The 21,890-nt window shown below is 41.6% G+C and overlaps 1 protein-coding gene across 10 annotated transcripts in view; it reads left to right on the top strand.

Annotated features, from left to right (window-relative positions):
• AMBRA1 (autophagy and beclin 1 regulator 1) overlaps positions 1-21,890 on the top strand; it is a 141,498-nt gene that overhangs the window by 40,224 nt on the left and 79,384 nt on the right. For 9 of the 10 annotated variants that reach the window (XM_082316821.1, XM_082316823.1, XM_082316820.1 and 6 more), the window contains 3 exons: positions 979-1,161; positions 14,432-14,515; positions 15,371-15,471. In XM_082316821.1, the coding sequence (XP_082172947.1) occupies positions 979-1,161; positions 14,432-14,515; positions 15,371-15,471 (368 nt within the window). The remainder of the gene's footprint in view (positions 1-978; positions 1,162-14,431; positions 14,516-15,370; positions 15,472-21,890) is intronic. The other variant, XM_082316825.1, reaches the window with a different exon arrangement.

Genomic DNA, 21,890 nt, shown 5'->3' with positions numbered 1-21,890 from the left:
GAAAGGGGAGGGGATGAAGCTAGAAATGAGAGGAATAGACATCTTAATGTCTAATTACTTGGGGGGTGTTTGTGTCATCTCCCCTCCTCCCCCTAAATTACAGTTCAAGGCTACTCAAATAAGGCTAAGTAAATGATTATTCAATCATCTGAGGTGTCTGGACTTTAATACTGAGTAACTGTGTCACAGAAAGCATGTGTTAGGAGTTGTGGATATATGCAGGGTAGGAAAAGAGACTGTGTTTTTACCTGTCTAGCATCAAGGAAGGGGATAATACTGGCATGTGATAGCTGATGCAAACAAAGGCCAAGTTATGCATGAGAGAGAATTAAGAGCTAATTGCAGAGGAAGGTTTTCCTTCCAGGTGGGAAGCAAGGCTTTTAACACTCCTGTTAACATACATCTAGTGGATCTGATGAAATTGCCACTATATGAAATCCCTACCATTTGGATTACAAAGTAGTTGAAACAAAGCTGTTAAACCTTTTTTTCTCCTGCTTGATAACTTTATGGTGCTCCTGTTAAGTACCCTCGAAACAACAGCACCTTCCTTCAGTGTTTATTGGACCACTGCTGCTGTTTGGCATTGCAAGCAGAGTTCACATTGGGAGTGGGCTTGATTCTTACCAGGGATGCTTGCTGGGACTAGTTGTGTGAAATGGTAATAAATGAAACAATGGGCTCCAAAGAGTCCTGAGAAGCAAACTTCTCTGCTGCAGATGAGGTTTTTGTCTATAGGTAATGTGTAGTGCTTCTGTTTGCACAACAAGGGAACCACGTGGGAGTGCAGCGTATAAAGGGAAAATGACTTCTACTTACTTTCTTTATTTACTCTGTCTTACTCATGAATAAAATGCAAACAGCCAATTTGGTGATATGCTGTTACTGTCCTGGCACTTGGAGCTCAAAAGGAAAAATAGAACTGGCTGTCATTCTACACTTGTGTAACGAGTGTCTGTATGTCTCTCTCCTGCTCAGGTTGTCTCCTGCTGCATATTATGCTCAGAGGATGATCCAGTATCTTTCCCGGAGGGACAGTATTCGACAACGCTCTATGCGTTACCAACAAAACCGTCTCCGCTCTTCCTCCTCCTCCTCTTCCACTTCAGAGAACTCAAGCCCATCTGTAGAAGGAAACGATCTGGAATTTGAAGATTTTGAGTAAGTATGCATGCTGCCTTGCCCTCTTGCTTGAGTCTATTGTCAGCACAAGACTGCTTTGTGGCTTCCTGCTGTTTACCAATCAAAGACATCTTGGGCTTCCTGTAGGAGCAGGTTAAGTTGAGTCATTCAGTCAATAATTAGAGCAGTGATTGCTACAAATGGGCCTTGTAATTTCTGTTATGAAAATTAAGGATGCTTTAGGCTACCTTCAACACATCAGGCTATCTCAACCAGATTTAAAAGACTGGTTAAATAAAGAAAAGGAGAATCTTTTTCTCTCATGGAACAGGTGGGGAGCCAAAACTTTATTAGGGCCTTCAAATCTTGAGACAGAACAAGAACCACCAAGAGGCTTTGCAGGACTTAGTTCTTTGGGCTAAGGCTGTAGGAGACAGCCAGACATGTTCTATTACTTCTACTTGCTCTATCTGTACAACTTTGTCAAATTAGCTGAAGTTCCTGGGATGGTTTTTTTGGAAGACTTGGTGATTGTGAATCTGTGTTAAGTTAAAGCTTAGTTTCCTGTAAGGAGTGCAAATGGCCTCTTGTGTCAAAGTGAGGAATGACTCTGCATCCAAACCCTAGAAGAGCACTCCTGTAAGCCACTGTATTTTCTTCTGAGTGGTTCTCCTGACAAACTTTTAAAGTCTGCTCTCCAGCATCTGCTTTTGGACTTCTAGTGATACCCAGTGTAATCCCAGAAAACAAATTTATTGCAAACCCTTTCCAATAAATGGAAGTATAGTAATGGATTGTTTAGATGGCATGGAGACCAAAAGCTCAGGAATTTAGATTAAAATCCATTTAGCAGAAAAGAGAATATGACCTTTCTAGTCTGTCATCAGTCGTTTTCTTTTAAATATGTGATTTTCCCTGAGTACTTTAAGTATTTCACTGAATTTTTATCCCCTTTGTGTATATTGTGATTAAAACGTAGGATGACTCTGAGCATGGTCACAGAATTAGTCTACAGTGGTAGCGTAGTAGGGAGGTGTGTTTGATGGGAGCTGTGAACTCCTCAAAAACGTGGGCTTTTATGTTGCTGCTGCCAGCAGAGGATGCTGTCAACTTTGCTACTATCATAACTTTCACGTTCACTAGCTGCAGTGGTACATACTTGAGATCCATGTTGTTAAAGCTCCATGTCCTTTGTGTCAGGGTGAAGTCCCTTTATGAAGGACACTGGTAACACTAGCTATTCCCAGAAAAGCAAGATATTAATCCCTTTCTGACTTTTTAAGTGGTGGTAGACCTTTTTTTCCTTAGAATGTTGTTCTGTGAAGCTGTCATTTCATGCTCCGGCACTTAAATATTCAGAAGTACAGGGTGAGTGAATGTCTTCCCCTGTCGTTGTGGCCTTATTTTTGTAAGATGTAAATGAGGGGACATAATGCAGAAGAGTCACTGCCTAGTAGCTTTTCCCAAGCAGCTTTGTGGTCTGGAAGAGCAGAAATGTGGTGGCTGCTGGGCCCATTTGTGAGATGGGTGCATCGCAAGCATAGACCTTAATATTTCCATTATTCCATTTCATTTGTCTGAGGTGGCTTGTTCTGCTGGTAAAAGCAAAAATGGTAAGTTCTTCCATTCACAGAGCCAGGCAAATGCCTGCAGAGAAGTGTGTTACCCTGCAGATAATATTCACACAGTAAGAGCACCCAGTCAGGGAAGCAGTTCAATCAGCCATGCTAAGGTTGTCTTTCATTTCATACTGAGCAAAAAGAAGTGTTTATTCCTTACAGTGCAGTCGCTGAATTTGTTGGTTGAATATTTCATATTGAATTCTGGTCTGTGCATTCAAGACATGCTGTCTTTTTCCTTCTCTGCTTCATTATTTCTCCTGGCTGGTTAGAGGGAGCTGCTGTGCGGGGGTCCTTAGAGCTGGAACTTGTCTCGTGACTAATTTGATTTCTTCTGCTGACACTTCACAATGAAATCCCTTATACAGAGTTCTTGCTTCTCCTTTTAGCTCCGCTGTTCCTCCTTCTTTGCTTGCTCACCTGAGCCGTCATGTATTTCTTCGTGTATTTCTTTCTTGCCCTGATCTAGATGCTCTGGCTTCCCTGCTTCTCCAGATCGGATACAGGACAGGGAGTTGCTACTGTGTCTAGCTGTCTGCAGCTCATGCTTTTCTCCTGGAATCCAGTGAATTTTTTTTAATGTAAAAGCCATAGCAGGTTGCCTTGATGCTTTATCTTTCTGAACTGGTTAACGTAATTGGTAAATACTATCTCTTCTTTCGTTTTCCTAGAGATGAGGAGAAAGGTATAAGGGCGTTAAAACCAATTGATTTTACTATACATAGAGCTCTGGGCAAGAGTGACCCCTGTGCTTGTGCGGGGTGCCTGGGAGACAAGCCTTCCTCAGCTCTCATCTTCTGTGGGGTTCTGAGGTTTTTTTCTCCTCTAAGATTCATTATTGTAGCTTTTCAGCGTTGCTTAGCTAATGACTTGATAAGGGCCATGAAAAACTTGGCCTCTGCACTGTTTGTGTGCGTATGGCCTCTAAATTTGAGCTAAAGGTTCTCCTCCTGTGTGTCAGTCTAATGGTGTCATTTTCTCCATGCAGTTTCTCCAGAATCTCATTTGAATTCATTCATAAATACATTTAGTTTGTGATAGCAATAGCAGTAGTGTTGGTCTAAGAATGTGAATTTTAGAGTGTTTTTAATAGATACTAGTAATATCCTTCTATTACAGCAGCTTTTATGGACAGGGCAGGAGGAGGGAGACACAAGCTATAACTGTGTTACTTGGTCTAATAAGATGTTATCTCTCTACGTGCCTTGCCTGTGTTTAACCTGTCACTGTTGTCATCTTACTGCTTGTTGAATAAAACTGACAACTGTAAACTTAGTCACGTCTGCATGAAAGCATTTAATACAGTTTGTAATATATATACAGGTTGTAATATTAGGTTATTAACAGATAAATTGATATGAGTGGGTTTTAAGGTTAGCTTTAGCAGAATTCTAAACTAAAATGAAAAGGCTTCTTGTATTCTGAGATAAGAATCTCTGAATGGAGAATGACGTCACCTTAGCATTCCAGCATAACTGGTAAAAATAGATTCTTTATAGACAAGTCATAGATGTTGAACTTACTAATTTCAAGGACTTTTTTGAGTGACTTCTGTTTGGATCACATAGTAGATTTAGATTTTTAGAGCTAAACTATCTTTTCTTTTGACTTCTTCAACAAGTTTGACTGGGTCTCTTCTAGAGACTTCCTTTAGTCTAGAACAGCTCTGATGCTGGAGACTGTGGGTGATGCTTCTAGGACTCCTTGGATAGCGCAAGCTAATTTTTTCCGTGTGTAATTCTAAATCTGTCACCATAATCAGAATGTGAAGGTGTTTCTGCAGATGAATTCTGGCCATCTATGTCCCTTGTCTGCAGTAAGCGTGGGAACAAATACAGGTTCGTTTTATCTGTCAGACTGAAAAGCAGATATATAGGACAGTGCACCACCTCACTGTCTGAAAGCCTTGCTCAAATCCTTCGCTACAGTTCTATAAAGGCTTTCAAGCCAAGGCTAAAGGTGTGACTGTGGTTGACTCTTATGTCTGGTTTTGAGAGTGGGCTGCCTGGTAGAATATAGATATTAAGGAGCTTGGAGATTATACTCTTAATGTCTGCAGCTTTTCCCCTTTCTAGCCTCTCCTTTTTCCTTCCTTCCAGGAGGATCTGTGCTGGGGTGGATCCATTCAGTTGTGCCATTGTCACAGACTGGGAAGGTCTTTATTGTGTCTCTACAAGAAGGGCTTTACCTCATTGGCCTGAAATCTTGTTTTGATGCTTTATCTTTTTAATTTCTTTTGAGACACCACTGAGCACCCAGACAGAGAATATGAGCACCGTAGGCACTGTTTTACTGAGACCATAATGGGCATTCTGGTTTTGTTGAAGCAGGCTCTTGCCTTGCAGAGATGATGAATTGCTTATGGAAAGCTTACAAGATTAAATCTAAGTTCCTCCCATAGCCTCTTGCCTTAAAAGGTTCTAAGATCACAACCTACCAGCTGACTGCCACTGCATTAAAGCTGTAAGTCTCACTTCTGTTTTCTTGAATATGATTTTCATTTATTTCAGAGAATAGTATGGTAGATTCTTTTTGGCCTCTTCCATTGGTGAAGTGTTTGGTTTTGGGAGTCTGTTTTGTGTCATAGTCAGTTGTCCACTTCAAGCTGGCATTTTGGTTTAACTTTTTTATGTATTAAGAAGAAAACTGCACAGCTGATTAAACATTCATGCGAGATATCCAGGCAATCACCCTTCTTTTGGAATGTCTTCATTTAAAGCATCTTTTCTTGTTAGCTTCTTTAAGAACCTTGACTTGTGCATTGGTACCTGAAAATATTAATTAGGAGCTGCTTGGAAGCAATTGTGTCTAAACTAACATTATTATGAGAGAGAGAAGGGGAGACAGTGGCTGTGGCAGTGTGGTTACTCCATAGTGTGCACTCGGGTAGTACGTTTGGTTTGGGATTCTGTTCTCCCTACTACTTCTCAAGTGGAATGGTGGAAGTGGGTTTTGGGGAGGGAGTTGCATGTCATGGTGAGAATAAGCATGTGGTTTGCTTAATGGCTGAGGCAGAAAGGAAAGTTTGAGTGAGGGGAGAAAGAGGTTGGAGATTACCACTTACTGAAATAACTTATTCCCTACCCTTGTGAAGGAACTCCGTGCTCGTGTTTAAATCCAGCTTCTACCTTTTCAGTCTGACTCTATATCATTGTTTGCTAGAGACACAGCAATGGGACTGCTAATCTGCAGAAATGCAATCAATTCACAATGCACCTGCTGTTTTCCCTTAGCACACCAACTACTAAAAGCACATGGGTAGAACTCGAACTCTGTACAGCCAGTCTTGGTCTTTACGGCTCTCCTTCCCAGCTGTTCACTGTGCATTCGTGTATTTCAGAGTGTTTTTCCTTCCTGTGACAACCTTCAACTTCTGCAAAAGAAACTCCTTCAAATAGGAGCCAGGTTTTCTTGGCAGGAGAAAGGAGAGATTGGAATGGCTAAAGTTTTTTGTGAGACTTGAAATAGGTATGGAGCTTTTGATCTAGAGCTCCACAACAGCAAGACAAGTTCTGTCATTGTGGAGAGAGAAGCGTAGGGAATCCCACAGGTAAGGAAAGAGGTTTACTCTGTAGGATGACTGTAGCTTAAGCTGACACCTCAGGATGGATGGGATGCCAAGTGCTAAGCTCTGATAGGGCATAGTGGAGGTGGGTAAGAGAGATGATTGGATCAATGGTAGCCTTTTGGCGTAGTGGTAGAAGGGCAGCATATCTGAACCGCAAGGTTTCTAAAAGCAGTTAGGCTGGGTGTTGGTTTTTGGTTTGGTTTTTGTTTGTTTTTTTCATTTTTCTCCTTATCATCCTGATGTTTATGTTTGAGGTTAACAAAAGACAATGGTAGGAGGTGTGAGAATCTATACGGGCTCTTCTTGTCACTTTAATGCCAATGGAAGTGGATTTTTAGAATCTATGACACACCAGTATACTGCAGAAAAAGCAGCCATTTCTTTCTGGAAGTCTTAGGTGGGACAGTTTGTTGTCTATCTCTCTTACTTGAGCAACTACAAATAATATTCTTGTTAGTAATTTGTTATTTGAGTTCAGATAAAGGTATTAAAAGCAGGATTGCTATTTGTTGTGCATACCTGCCTTTGTTGTTTTCTTCCCAGAGCCCTTTTATCTGTGGTTTTGATGCTGTTTCCTCTGCCTCTGTTTCTTGGCACAGATGGCTCTGCCTCATTGTTTTTGATGAAGATGGACATTCTCAAAACTGGCTTTCAAGGCAGACGTGACTGTTGTGGAGCTTGGTGGTCGCTTTCTGTGTTGGTTTTTTCCTCTTTGTTATAGGTTTCTGGAACAGTTAGCACTGGGATGTTGCTTCCAGATACATAGAAATTTATGTTAATTATATTCATCATCTTAAACACAGTTGCAGGCTAAGAATGCTATCAAGTCCTGGATGAATGGGAATGATATTCAATCTACTCTTTGAACTTCATTTTTCAAGGATTAGTGAGAGTCTTAGCTTGGCTTGTGATCTACTCATAGTAGCCTGCAGCTTCATTTTCCCTGTTCTTTTTATCTTTATCTTTTGTGACAGTCTTTTATATTCCCCTTATCTTGGTCTTAATGTCTAATAATACTGCCTGGATGCAGTGACAGGCAATGACTATGTCCTTGCAGCAGTACTGCAGGATATTGCTAACCTCTCCAGCATAATGTTGGTTTACCATTAAGTCACATTCCAGCGAGGCAAGTGTCTTCATAGCAGGGCAGTGAAAGAATGAGTGCCTTTTGAAAGATGACAGTTGCCAGAAAAGCTCACATCATATTCCATACTGTTGGTTGCCTGGGCTTGTAGAAACAGTTTTGATGTCAGGATGGTACCCTTCATCCATCTGAGTTTTTCTGCTACTTATGAGCTGTGTTCATTGTTTTCCTCTTGCTTTTAATTTGTGTCTGTGAAACTCTTCAAGTCAAACTAGGTCACCTAGTAGGTGACGTCTGGTGTTAATGAGAGTGATTAGGAAGCAAGCTGTTGTTAGTTTGTTGCTGGCCACACAGAACAGGCAGTGGTTAGTGTTCTTCAAGCCTGTAGGTCTAGCAGATTCGGGTTGTTTGTGGAGTTATGTTTTCATTTCTGTTTCCCTTGGAAAAGCAGTAGCATAATAGAGCAATATATTAAAAAAAAAAAAAAAAAAAAGAAGAAAGAAAAAAGAAAAAGTTGGTCCTTACTTTTGACACTTTATTCCAGTATTGAAGCCTGACGGGGCAGCAGCTTGTATGTTTGCTCTATGAGCGGTGTTCAATGAGCACGAGTTGTGAAGTTTCCAAGTGATTAGAATTAGCCACAGTGATGTTTTCCCTAGTCATGCTTGTGTTTGGATGAATGTTTGAAAATGGCTAATGAAGGGGTCTCAGTGGAAGGGTGGTTGTAGTGCTGGATGCCCTGTTTTTTTATAAAACCCTGAATACAGTGGTTTCCTTAATACTCGTATACCAGGTCTAGACTGGGGAGTAGAGATTCTCTACCTTTGTCTGGCCTCTGGTGTTTCTGTTTTCTAATGACTCGCTGTAGCTATAGAGTGTATCAGTCTTATTCTAAAAGGTGTCATCAATTTGTGAGCCCACCACACGGTGAGGTGACTAAAATAGAGACAACTGGATTCTGCGCCTAGGTAAGAGTGCGTGCTTCATTCTGAGTCCAAATCAGTCTTTCTCTGAAGCAATTAATCCTTGGCATTTAACGGTCAAGTGCTGCTGTTTCTCTTGACCAGGTGATAAATCCTCTCTTATGTGGTGCTTCTCTGAAACTCTTCATCTTCTGAAGTGCCATTTTTAATCTTGTAAATACATTTTCCCCTGAACAGCCCTCTGAGAGGTAATCAAGGCTGGGGGGTTTGTTTCCCTCTGGTCAGGAAAGCCATTAATAACTCAGCAGTCTGCTGTTTTACAAGAAGTTTTAGCTGATAAATAGATATAAGTTTTCCCTGGTGTTCCCTTGAAAAAGCTGCTAGTGAAAGATTGGCATTTTAGCCTTCAAATGAACATAGGAAGATGGAAAGGCACCACGTCTTGGGTGACTTACCCAATTTCTTTATCAATTATTGTATTAAATAGCTATGTTAAAAGTCTCTTCTTCTAGTTCCTGTCTCTCCAGCTGGGCAGCGTTGCTCTTTGCAGTTTCTCTAATACTTTTATTCTTAAATTTTGTTTGCCTTCCATTGTTATACTTGGGAGTTTGCTCCACGGTCCTAATACATTTAGTGCCAGGAAAGGCTTTTCGTGTAGCAGGTGCTTTTTTTGCTTAAATTTTCTTGTTTCTTGTTGTCTCCTTCTGTTCTGCCGTAAGTACTTCTCCTTCAGTAATGGTCGTATCCTTCAAAGATGGGTAGATAAATTTACACCTTTCATTTTTACCAAGTTATGTGTATTCTTTTAAATCAGCATTTTTGTTATTTTAATGTCTGTGGATTTCAATACTTGTACCCTTTTTGATAGGACCAGTGCTCCTGACTTGCTTATTTGTATCTACTTGTGGAAAAAAAGTTGCTGCTCAGAGATAAGTCAGTTGTCTTGAATCTTTTCCCTTAAACATAATCCTGTTTTTAGGTGAGATATCGTTGTCCTCAGAATTGTAAGTAGGGTGGTCCCCTTGTCCTGGGTTGAGTTTACAACTTCTCCAAGACTTAAGGACTGTAAGTAAAGTAGCATATACTAGATGGAGCCTGTATTTTTGATTGAGACTGGTCCTACTGATCCAGGAGATGTTATTCCAGCTACTATGTCTCTCTGCAGAGTTACAACCAACTTGTAGTATGGCTTTTCCTTTTGTCTTCTGGGGTACCTGTATCTCACTGAAATAGTCAGAATGTCAAGGTTTTATTTATTTTGTGTTTACCCCTCTATTTTGAGAGGCTTATTTCCTAGAAGCGCTCCCAGCTTTCCCTGGCTTCATTTGTAGGAGATGCTCAGGATCTTGTAGGATCAGACAGAAGGAAAACTAAAGTTTTAACATCATCTTCTGGTGTTTGCTGCTCCTCTCAGTTGTAAAGCGATTAGTTATCTTTCTATCATAGTGTTCCCAACAGGAACAGGATGGTGCTGGAAAGTGATCAACACATTCTTAGAATCACCAGCAAACGTAATGTTCCCCTCACCACCTTTTTTCCTACTTCTATAACCTTTGTGAAACATAGTACACACTTTATCTTGTAGTCCTATGCAGCTCTTGTGAGTACGCCCTTCCCAGGATATGTCATCTGTTTCCATCTAAATCGACAGTGAATCCTGTGAAGTGAATTGCAAGATTTCAGGATCTGTTTCTTCTTTATTATGGTCAGTTTAATATCACATCCTCCAGGTACTCTTTAGAAGCAGACTTGACCAACCTCTAAAGCCATGTAAGTTTGCATTTTCTGGTAACCTCCTCTGAGCTCCTGATATGATCTTTGTGCTACTCCTGCCCTCTGTACTATCTCCTCTGAAGTAACCTCCTGCAGTCTTAAAAAATTGATAGCAGGTAAGTGGAGATACTTAATGTTTGAAGTACCAAGAAAATGTTACTGTTTTTCTTCTGTTACGTCAAGATGGTGCAACTGAATACAGTGCCAACCCTTATGGATATTAGTAGATGTCACTTAACCAATTATTTAGCATTTCTATTGTATTGTAAGTGTCTAACCTCTGCAATAGAAATTGATTTAGCATTTTAAATTGGATCACATGAAACATGATAAAATGCTGAAAATATGGAACAATTGGCTTGGTCTGATATAATTTGATTCTTATGAACTTGCATGGCTTACTGGTGCTGGCTCTGGTAATTAAATGGCTTTTCAAAGTGGTCATTGTTGACCTAATTCTGTTGGCAATGTAGTCAGTGGGAGTTTTAATTTTGACTACAATGGGAACGGTTAGACGAACAGATTGCATTAGAAATCTCATGCTGTGTGTTTAATTTCACTTCCTGATACAACAATCTCTAAATATTAAAGAGAATTCTTGCCAAGATAGAAAGGCAGAACATAGCTTTTTTCCTTTCTGACGGTCTTGATTATCTTCTGTATCCACTCAGTTATTAATGCAGTGGCCAAGTTACCAGATGAAAAAGAATGCCTTTTTCTCTGAACTTTAGGATGCAAAGTTTTGCATCTCCATCTCTGTTTTCAGACCCAGCGTTGCTGCTCCATTGTATTTACATTTGTCAACTTTTCTCTCAGCAAGCAAACAAAAAAATAAACGGAAAAACCCAAGGAGATTTGACTGTCTTATCCAGTTTAGGATAAACTTTCATCCTTCTTATGCCCTATTAAAGGTCCATAAATCTCCCGTATGTTTGGGAATTGCTTTCTTTTCCTGCTGCGTTCTGTGTTACTGTTAATGCTATTTTTCCCCTACCAACTCTTATTCTCCATATCGCTGTTTTGATTTGTCCCACACTGGTATGTGAACGAATTATGAATAACCTGAATTTTGAGCTAGACCCTTAAAGTTGTTTTGACCATTTGTTGGTTTTTGCGGTTTTCCTCCTGAGACAAATTACTCTGTTAATAATTTCAGTATTAAGTCTCCCTTGTCACCTTACATGCTGATTACTTCTGATTCTTTCCCTGCATCTTTCTCAATGGATTGCTTAGTTCCTTCAGTATTATTTTTTCACTGCAGAATTTTCCCTGTGCTGTTCGTATTTGTGGGTGCATTTAAAACAAAGGGCATTGCAGGACACCTTTTTAGCCCTGTTACAGCACTTGCTGTGGCACATTTTTGCTTCATTTACTTTTGCAAGGTTATTGGGTTGCTTTACAGAAGAGGCTTTTTTCATGTAGGCGCACACTCTGAGGGACCTGCTTTTGCAGGTTATGTTTATTAAACTATCCACTGCAAATCATTAGCTAATGAGCCTGTAGGTAGTTGACACTAAATAGAAAGTAGAGCATTAGATCTTCACCAGTACTTGAGAGAACTTTGGAAACTTTTCATTTCTTGCCGGAGTGCTTCACGCTGGCACTGCAGTCGTGCTAACATCTGCTCTCCTCCCTCTGTCAGCAGGCTGTATGTGGTACAGAAATAACACAAAGTGCCACCCATCTTCACTGATCTGTAGGGTTTTTTTTTATTTTCCTTTTTAGAAGGTGCAGAAATAATCTTCAGCTGGCACCAGGGTAATATCAGCTGTTCTAGCTTTTCAGCACTAGACGCTTAAAAACACTCTTGCATGGAGTTGAGCATAGGAGTTTAGATATAAATGACTCTGTAAATTAGTGATTCAGAGTAATGTTTAGTAATATTCCTCTTTAGCAGAGGGGAGTGTATCTTACACTTCCATTACAGTAAATAGGAATTCTGGCATTCTCAAAGGGTAGTCACTGTTTCTCATTCCCAGTTCTGCTGTTCAAGTTATAGGGCAGTGGCAGTTTGGGTGTGGTGGGTTTTATTTTTATTTTTTTTAAGGGTATGTTAAAACTACATTGCTGTCTCTTGAATCAGCAGAGGCTGAGTCTGTCATGGTGAAAACTGAAGAAAAGTCTAGTCTATAGCTTTTCCCTTTTAGGCTCTTTGTGTTGGGGGAGGATTGTATGCACAGTGAATGGGACAGTACAGGATGGAGTTCTGGCATCAGAAAGTCTCATTGATTAGAAAATTTGTGTCCTAAAATGTTTTCGTGGATGCTAAGAGCATTGGCTAGTGGCATTTTAAAAAACTTGAACAATGAGTTGCTTTAGGTCTCTTGATTCTGTAGGAGACTTTGCACCTTTATTTTCTTTTGTGTGCTGGAGCTAATTCCTCATTATTTTTGAAACCTGCTGGAGAGATTTTCTTCAGCTGGAGAGTTCTCCAGGGAGTAGTCCTGTTGTTGTTCCTCTTGCTGATATTTGTCCCTTTCAAAAGCATCTTCTAATTCTAGTAAATGTCCAAAGTAAATGCAAACCCTGAAAACTGTTTTGCTGCTTTTCTCCCAGGGATGCATATCAATGTCTGCTACATGGACTTTTAAAAAGTGTATTTCTTGTCTGACTTCCACTAGCTCTTACTGTGTGTGGCAAGATCTGGAACATGACACTTCTTTTTCCCTTCGGCCTTTTCTCTTTAGCAGGAAAAGTTGATATGTCAGCACTCGAGTTCCCAGGATTCCTTCTGTTATTGATCCACATCTTAATAGGCTGGAGGCCTCTGGTAAAAGAACAGCAGCAGCTTTTACATTGCTGATTTCAGGAACCTTGCTGGTTATACAGAAACCTCAGGGCGAGGTGCAGCTTTGGCTGTGAACTGCAAATGCTGCGTCTGCAGTGGGAGGAGAAATGGAAGCTTTGAGCTTGGACTTAGATTTGGTTTTGGTGAAATAGCTTGAAATGCTAACGAGCTTTGCAGAACAACCTCTGCTCTTGTGTTCCTGGTTCCTCAAGTGTGTGGGAAACAGCCACGTAATGGACTTTCTTCTCAGCCCACGTTTCTTGCTCACTGACTTTAAAAAAGCAAAACAAAAAAAAAAAATTATAAAATGCACAGCTTGCTGGAGTGGGTTAGGAATGTGCTGCTAGTGTGTTGCATAAGGAATATTTAGTTTCCTAGTGATTCCAAGGCTCTGCAAATAATATTCTCCCCACAACTGCCTGGGAAGGAGACAAGTAGGGCTGCAATTACAGATGGGGATCTGCAATCCAGGGAGAACAGACCTGCTACTTGCACAAGGTCATGCAGAGAATAAATTTCTGAACGGAGGAGAAAGCACTGCAGAGGTCTGTTTCAGAACTCCAGAGTCACTGATGGGAGTCTCATTATTTTCCTTGCAGTTTTAGTGCTGTATAATTACAGGGCCTCTTGTGACCTGTGAATGCAATATCAGGAAATTTGTTTGCTGGGGACTCTGCAGGTCCTCCAGTTTGGCCTCCTGCTTGTTGTAGGGTTGTTATTGCCAAAATCAGACTGGGTCAGCCATGGCTTTGTCTTGCTCCTTGAGACTTCCAAGAATGGCAGCCATGGCTTTTGTCTTGCTCCTTCAGACTTCCAAGGATGGCAGCTCCACAGCCTCTCTGGGTAACCCGTTCAGTGTTGCACTGCCCTCCTGGGGAAGATGACTTTCCTGTGTCTGCTGTAGGACACTAGATGCTAGACCCTTTCCCCTCATTCCCCAAGGCCCAGACATGTATTGTGAAACAGAATGAGAGGTTTTTGAGGAGGTACAGTTTTGTCTGATACCACCTAGCATTTCTGACTTCACTGGAAAAGCTTGTGAAAGGTGAGATTATCTTAAACTTTGACGGTACTTAAACTGGACCTTGAGGGAAGGAGTGCAAAAGAATAGTCTGCAGATTATGCTCTTTTGCCTGCACTTCTGGGAATGAAAAAGTGAAACTTAACAGATATCTTTGACTAACAGAAAGTTCTCATCAGGACTGTGGTATACTTGCTTTTGCTCTCCCAGTCCAAATTCTAAAGTTTCTCATTCATTTGCTCAAGTGCTGACATTGATTCATTAACTCTCTGTGGTTTTGTTGATACTTTTGAGACATTGTCAAACAATGAAGAAAGTGGGTATTAGGCTACCCATATGTAAAACTGTCAGGAGTCTTTAGTACAGTAAGTTGTATGAATTTGGAACATTAGAAGCATGTGACTTATGCAATAGAACCATTAAATCTCAGTGGCATACTCAGGATGACTAGGTGACATTGCTGATTTTTTCTTTTCTTGGAGAATACTTTCTTACGTAGTATTTTTAATGTACAATTTCTTTTTGTTTTGCTGAAGGGACAATGGAGACCGATCCAGGCACCGAGCTCCCCGGAATGCCCGCATGTCTGCACCATCACTGGGGCGCTTTGTCCCGAGGTAAGACTTGTACATGTAAGAGTAAAAGGGTGTGGAAACTCTGGAGGTACCAGTTGCAGTACAGCTCTCTGGTGCTTTCAGATGGATTCCTTTTCTTGCACAGGACTGCTGTATTCTTGGTTTGCAATTTCTGGGACCCCTGAGATGGTAGCAAGGTGGGGGTCAGTCTCTTCTCCCAAGTAACAAGTGATAGGACAAGAGGAAATGGCCTCAAGTTGCACCGGGGCAGGTTTAGGTTGGATATTAGGAAAAACTTCTTCACTGAAAGGGTAGTCAGGCACTGGAACAAGCTGCCCAGGGAAGTGGTTGAGTCCCCATCCCTGTAGGCATTTAAAAGACAGGTAGATGTGGTGCTGAGGGACATGGTTTAGTGGTGGACTTGGCAGTGATAGGTTAACACTTGGACTTGATGATCTTAAAGGTCTTTTCCAACCTAAACGATTCTATGATTCTATGATCAGCTCATCCTGTGATATTTGAAGGACAGCGTGGTCTCGGTGCTTCTTACCTGCAGGTTGGGGCTACAATGTGAAGGCAGAATAGGAGGAGAAAAGAATCTGGTCAGAGATTCTCAGCACAATGTGCTGGTTTGAGATTAGGACGCTATTGTGGGAGGTAAAGGATTTGCTTAATGCTAATCTTCACAACCACATTGATTAGAGGAGGATCTAATCTGTTACTTGCCTTTTGTTTGAAGCAGTGAAGTGGTTGGCTAAGCAAAGGAGTCCAGCCTTCCCTCTACTACAGTCTGCTGGAATATAGTCTCGTTTCCTCAAAGTAATTGCAGTTGCTGTCCGGGTCTGTAGTATACTGGGATGTCCTTCTCCGTGTAAGCTTACTCTCTTTGTTTTGCAGACGCTTCTTGCTGCCAGAGTACTTGCCTTATGCTGGGATTTTCCACGAACGGGGACAGCCTGGCTTGGCCACCCATTCCTCTGTCAACAGGGTTTTGGCAGGTAATGAGATTTCCTTGTTTGCAGTAGTTGTGTATATTAGCAGTATTTTTCTCATGAATCTGAGCAGAGGAGGATTGATGAGGAAAAGTCTAATTCCAACTTTTGAGGTTCTATTTAAGTTGCCTGAAACAAGAGAAAGGACTGTTGGAGTGATGTGGTGAGCTGTCATTCAAGTGCTTGGGCATCGCAGATTCCACACTTCAAGTATGTGTATGGGAGTCTGCTTGAATTGGGGAGGGGCGCTGTTAACAACTCTCCCTTTGTTTAACTTCCTCCCCTATTCCTAGACGTCTTTTTTTTAACAACTTGACAGACTAATGATCAGCTTGCTGCAGGTCCTTCTAATTGAATTATAGGGTGCCTTGTTCGTGTTCCGGCTGGCAAGACGCACACAAGGCAATGCGGGATTCAATTAGGATCTTAAGTGCATATTAAAAAACTCAGCTGCCACCACATACAGCACACAGGCATTTGGGAGCCTTAAAGGGCAGGCGGAGGTGGGAAGGGAGGTGGGGGGAAGAGGAGTATGGCACTCTGGCATTTCATGAATGAGATGGTTATAGATGACACATCTTGAGGGTGGGTCTTTTTTGGCTGGGTCTGAGTTGCTCTGTAATCAACCCCAGTGCCGGGGAGTCAACCTGGAGCTTGGGTGAGAACGAGGGATGATGTATGGCCAGGTAGGTTGGGATGTGGTTCTCTTCCTTCCTGTAGGTAGTCACAGGAACACCACTGAAAAGTTTCTCAAGAGGCTGTGTGACCTTTTCCCTTAGGCACGATCAACTATGCCTAAACCATTTTGGACAGGATTTATCTAACCTGTTCGTAAGAGTCGTCATTGGAGTTTTCCCAGCCATTTTAGGGTGGAACTGTTGTTGGTTTTGCATGGCTGATTTAGTATGGCAGTGGTCTTGTCTTTGATAACAGATTTCTGGCATCTCCCAGGCTTTTGTCTCCCTTGACATTTTGGTTTGAGTGCATGGTAAGAGCTCAGCCAAAGGCTAGCCTCCAAAGCACTTCTGCTTTTTTTCCTTAGGAAAGAGTGGAGCTAGCCTGTATCTTTAGCTGACGCACATACTTTCCCGTGCTTGCTGCCTGTGTGGGCTCTGGGTGTTGGCACGTGGCAACAGCACAGTGGCAGATAATTACTTGCTGCCAGGCAACACTGCAGAGCTCTTGTGTGGCCCCGTTTTGCTGGAGACACCTGCCTTCAACCCTCCTCCAGCCCTCCTCACAGTTTGCCTGTTCCTTAGTGGCTGGGAAACAGCCTGTCTTTTTCTCCTTGCATGTTTTAGGGAATTTGAGCCCCAAAATACAGGACTTCGCGGTTTGTTGTGTGTACGCCAAGATTAACAAAAGAAGGCAGAAATTGTAATCATGGGACTTTGAACAAACAAGATCAATCTTTTCTGTATGGTGCTGTGCTGAGCCTACTTAAGGCAAGGTTTGTTGGCTCCTACGGTGTTGTGGAACCTCACGCTGAAATGGCTGGGACTCCACAGTAAAAGATTTTATTGACTTAAATATAAAATTAATTCTCCTAATGCAGCGGCTGCTTGTGATACGTTATTTTAATATTCTGTTTATTTTAGTCTGTACCTACGCTTTCAGCTTTCAAAATGTTTTTTACATTTGTGCTCAAAAACATGTTAACGCGTTGCAGAAACCAGGAGGGTTGAAGTTGTAAATATTAGATGGAGACATGAAAGATGAGAACTAGAAAATGAGGTTGCAATTGTGGAATAGTCAGAGAATTTCTTGTGTGTGTTATGCTGGTCAGCAGCATTGTCATTTTCAATATTATATTTCAGAGCCATTGAAAGTTGCAGTGTTGACAGTTAGGCTTTCCTTTTTAGTTACCCTCTGCCAAAGCTTGTGGTAGTTCTTTCTTCACTATCATAGTGAAAAACCTCTACTCAAGCTCAAAAGTACTTTAACCCTGGCCTGGCAGCTATGGGTGAGGTTGCCAGCCTTGGCTGAGGGAAAAATCAATCATCTGTCTTCTGTTAACATAGGCTAATCTAAGCTTGAGTGCCTTCAATTGCTTCATCCTACCATGTATCCAGACTGTCATTTCTGAATTATGTTTAAATGCATAAATGCCAAAGGTATTTGTTACGTAACCTCTACAGCATTTGAGAAAAGATGCCAAAAACCCCCTGTATTCCTAACCTGACAGCTTTCTAAGAACTGACAATAGACTTCTGTGGTCAAGTATGAGTGAAATCTGTTGTGTGGGAAAATACACCCAATTACACTTCTGCTTCTGTCCCCTGCCCCACTTACTGCTGTATGCAGAGAAAAAATAAAAGCAGCAGACATAGATCTTATGGGTGTGTGAATTACTTTGGTGTGCTGACTAAATTTCTTAATGTCAAAGCTCTTGCTGTCAGGTTCTGTCCATATTTGCTTTCAGCTGTCTGCTTTATATGAACAGCTTTCCGTTGTTTAAGCATTGTTCTCATGCAATTGTTATAGACAATAGCTCTGTGCTAGGGAAGACTGCCTTGTTAATGAATTCTTAGAGCAATCTGGTTTAATGAACCTCTAAAAATTACAGGTTATCTAAGCAGACGGGCTAGTACAGCAACACAGTAGGTTTGGCAAAATGACTCTGATGTGCCAGGCAGGGCTTAGGTCAGGATTAGAGAGTCCTTTGTACGAGTCAGGGACTGGTGGCCATCCCTGCACAAGGGCACTTCCAGGCAAAGTATAGGAAAGGTGGCAACAGATGGGTAGAGTAGGTGGGAGTTCAGGGGGAGAACGAAGCGATACTAGTCGACATGACAGACCAAGATATCTCCATGCCAGCAGCCTAATTTGCATGTAGCGCTGGAACAACAACTAATTCCAGTAACACCTTCCTGCCTGACTCCTTATCTACTGGTGCAGTTTAGATCTATCAGCTGATACGATATGCTGCATCACTGTGGTTTCTGGCACCAAGTAAAACACCATGTGAAAATATATTACATCAACATTGTTACCTTTAGCGTTCAAACTTGTAATCACACCAAAAAGTGTTGGTAGTTTGACAAGTTATATTTTCCTGTGAAGTCTATGTTGATTGGCAGTAATTACACTGTCCTCCTTTAATCCTTTATTAACTGAGTCTTATATCAGCTTTTTCATTATTTTGTCTGGAATCAATGTCACGCTGACAAGACTGACATGCCTCATCCTATTTCAACCTTTTAAAATACTGGTATAACACTAGCATATTTTTCAGTCTTCCACATTCCCCTTTTATTTCAAGACTCATCAAAAAAACTGGGAGTTCATTTGGCAGCTCTTCTAAGGCTCTTGGTAGTGTGGGCTGTAAGCTACCCTCTGGACTCTCCTCTCCGTGGTGAACTGCCATAAGTGATGGGGTTGTGGTCTCCAAGGAAACATCCGTACAGTGAAAGCTATTTGAAGTGGTTGTTTGCTAAAGTAATGATGAAAGTGATAAATACATTTTGGCTTCTCACTCGATAGGACTGGCCAACTGTACATGGCAATACAAGTGGAATACCGCATCTTGGGGCCATTTCAGTCTTCTAGTCTCTTGGATTCTTGGCCATTTGCAGGCCAACAGAGTGGGGGTTTTTCTCTCTCTCTCTCTCTCTCTCTTTTTTTTCTTTGTTCTGTGCTTCCCAGGAGACACCTAAGAGCTGTTCTGTGGGATGAGGTTACACCTTTTGTAATGGGAGGTAGTACTGCTACAAAGTTCAGCAGTGTTAGCATGCCTGGCTCTGGATCCAAGGACACACAGCTCAGTATCATGTTTGCCACCTCCTACTGCTTTTTTTGGTTTTTTTTAAGCTGAATATTTCTGCCCACTGTTTTGTTTGGGTTTTTTTGTTTGCTTTGTTCATTGGTTTTTGTTTTCATTTTGTTTTTAATAAATTTCTCTTTATCCTAAGTCACATTGTGAGCAGGACACTCTTAAGTAATTTGAGGGCCAAGTAATGGATATTTTTTGGCGCCTGATAGTAAACAGATGTACATTTTAATATCTTTTTAAAAATCAGTACATACATTTAAAAAAAAAAGATCCACTTCATTGCCACTAAAGTGCTTATGACCTCTTGTTCGCCGATGTGAACTTTTCCTTTAGGCTTTACAGTAATTGACTACTTCGGGATGGACAGAGACATGCTAATGGTATAGTGGAACAAAGAAAGCTTTACTTTCAGTTCAGTGGAAGCTCAGAGGAAGAAGAAAATCAGTGTTTGCCAAGGAACTTTGCAGGAGGCTTTAAGAATTGACACAGATGCCAGTTTGTTGACGTTCCTGTTACTCAGCAGGAGACCTGCAGATGAAAGTTTACTGGTTTATGATAGAGTTAGCTAGCTTTGTGAAATGCTTCTCTCTCTCACCTCACTTTGTTTTAATAGGCATCTATTCAGTTATGTGCATCTCAACAAACAAAATATTTTGCCTTGTATGAACACAGATAGTGTTTGTTCTGGCTTTGCCACTAGACTTTATCTGTTTAAATAGAATCCAACACAGTTGCTCTGAGTCCTGCACCTCATGGAGAGATCCAGACTCAGCATGGCTTAAGGGCTGAGTGATACAACACTCTACATTTACAGTTTTTGAGCGATTTCATTGCTATTTCAGGCCAGATTCGGATAGATTCAGACCAGAGACTAAACACTTATATGTATTCAAAGAATGAGCTTGATATTGCAGAATTTTCCATAGCCCATGCCTATTCAGAGTATGACCTGCTGCAAGAGTAATAATGGTGCAGCTTTGGATATCTCTGTTGGGGCTGCCAAACAAAGCTGTCTGTGGCTGTGTTACACTGGGGTAGGACTGAGGCTATAGGTAAAGCTAAGACTCAGTTGATAACCTGCCTTTAATTGGGATCTAGGACTTCAAAGTGTAATGCTCAGCCGCTGTTTTCCCAAAATCACTGTTGTGGTTTAAGCCAGCAGGCAGCTAAACACCACACAGCTGTTCACTCCCTCTCCTGCACTGGGATGGGGGAGAGAATTGGAAAAAAGGTAAGACTTGTGGGCTGAGATAAAGACAATTTAATAGGACAGAGATGAAAGGGAAAATAATAATAATAATGATAAAAGAATATACAAAGCAAGTGATGCACAATGCAGTTGCGCACCACCCGCTGACCAATGCCCAGCCAGTTCCTGAGCAGCAGCTGTGCCCCTCACCCCAGTTTCTTTGTTCAGCATGGCGTCATATGGTATGGAGTACCCCTTTGGCCAGTTTGGGTCAGCTGTCCTGGCTGTGTCCCTTCCCAGCTTCTTGTGCACCTCCAGCCTCCTCACTGGCAGGGCAGTATGAGAAGCTGAAAAGTCCTTCACTTAGCATAAGCACTGCTCAGCAACAACTGAAACATCAGTGTGTTATCAACATTATTCTCACCCTAAATCCAAAACACGGTACTATACCAGCTACTAGGAAGAAAATTAACTCTATCCCAGCTGAAACAAGGACAATCACATAAGCTATCCCATTCCTCAAAGCTTGGCTCCCTGGGAGCATTCTAGATCACATGTCTTCAAGTCCATTTCTGTACTTAAGCCAGAAACTGCTAACGCACAATTGTTAGAGCATTTGAAGTTTCATCAGGATGAGAATTAGCTAAGATGGTGGATAAATGTTGTCTTTCCTCTGTGACAGGAAGGTTTATTTGAGCACATGATTAGTTCTCTTAATAAGAATTAGGGCAATGACCTCTCACCAGTCAAATTTTCAAACCAGACCCACTAGCTAAGGTGCCTCCTGGTGCATGTTCCCAATCTGTTGATCGCTTTAGCTGTGTTAAGGGCTAATGTTCAAATACAAGTGAATGGCTGTAACCTAAGGCCAGTTAAAATGGATGTTGATGAGCCTGTGATACAGACAATTGGATAGAGTATTGGTTGTTGCTGCAACTGGAATTAGCTCGGCAACCTTTCACTTCTGCTCTAATGGTGAAAGTGACCATGATAAGAGGCTGTTCTGGTTGCCTTGGAAACCATATTGCAGGCAGTTTCTCCAGTTTGTCTGGCGTCGCAGGTGTGATTGCCTCCCATGGCTCAAGTCTCCTTGACCTAATCCTGTTCTGTCACATACAGTGTCAGTGAGCTGTGAATTCTGTTCTGAGATGCCCTCGTCCTTCAAATGTGCTTGCAGTGATACACAACTGTACAGAGTAGGACTGAGATAGATGACTTGAGAGTGCCAGAAGGCCAGGAAGACTTGATGGAAAAACTCATCCCAGTTGTTTCTGATGTACCCTTGTTTTTCCCACTGTTAGCAGGTATGTCCTTCACTTCCTTTGGCAAGGCTTTCTCTATAGTTGCCTGAGACTGAGTGTTGTTTTGAGTCCGTACCTTCAGCTATCGGTCATTGGCTTTTTGCTGCTAGCTTGCTTCTGCCTTTTCCACTAAGACAACTACATGGATTTGGATTACTGTCCT

This window comes from Platalea leucorodia (assembly GCF_965183815.1).
Source record: "Platalea leucorodia genome assembly, chromosome: 7".
NCBI classification, from domain to species: domain Eukaryota; kingdom Metazoa; phylum Chordata; class Aves; order Pelecaniformes; family Threskiornithidae; genus Platalea; species Platalea leucorodia.
The sequence above is the reverse complement of the archived record's forward strand: the minus strand, read 5'-3'. Positions and strand labels throughout refer to the sequence as shown.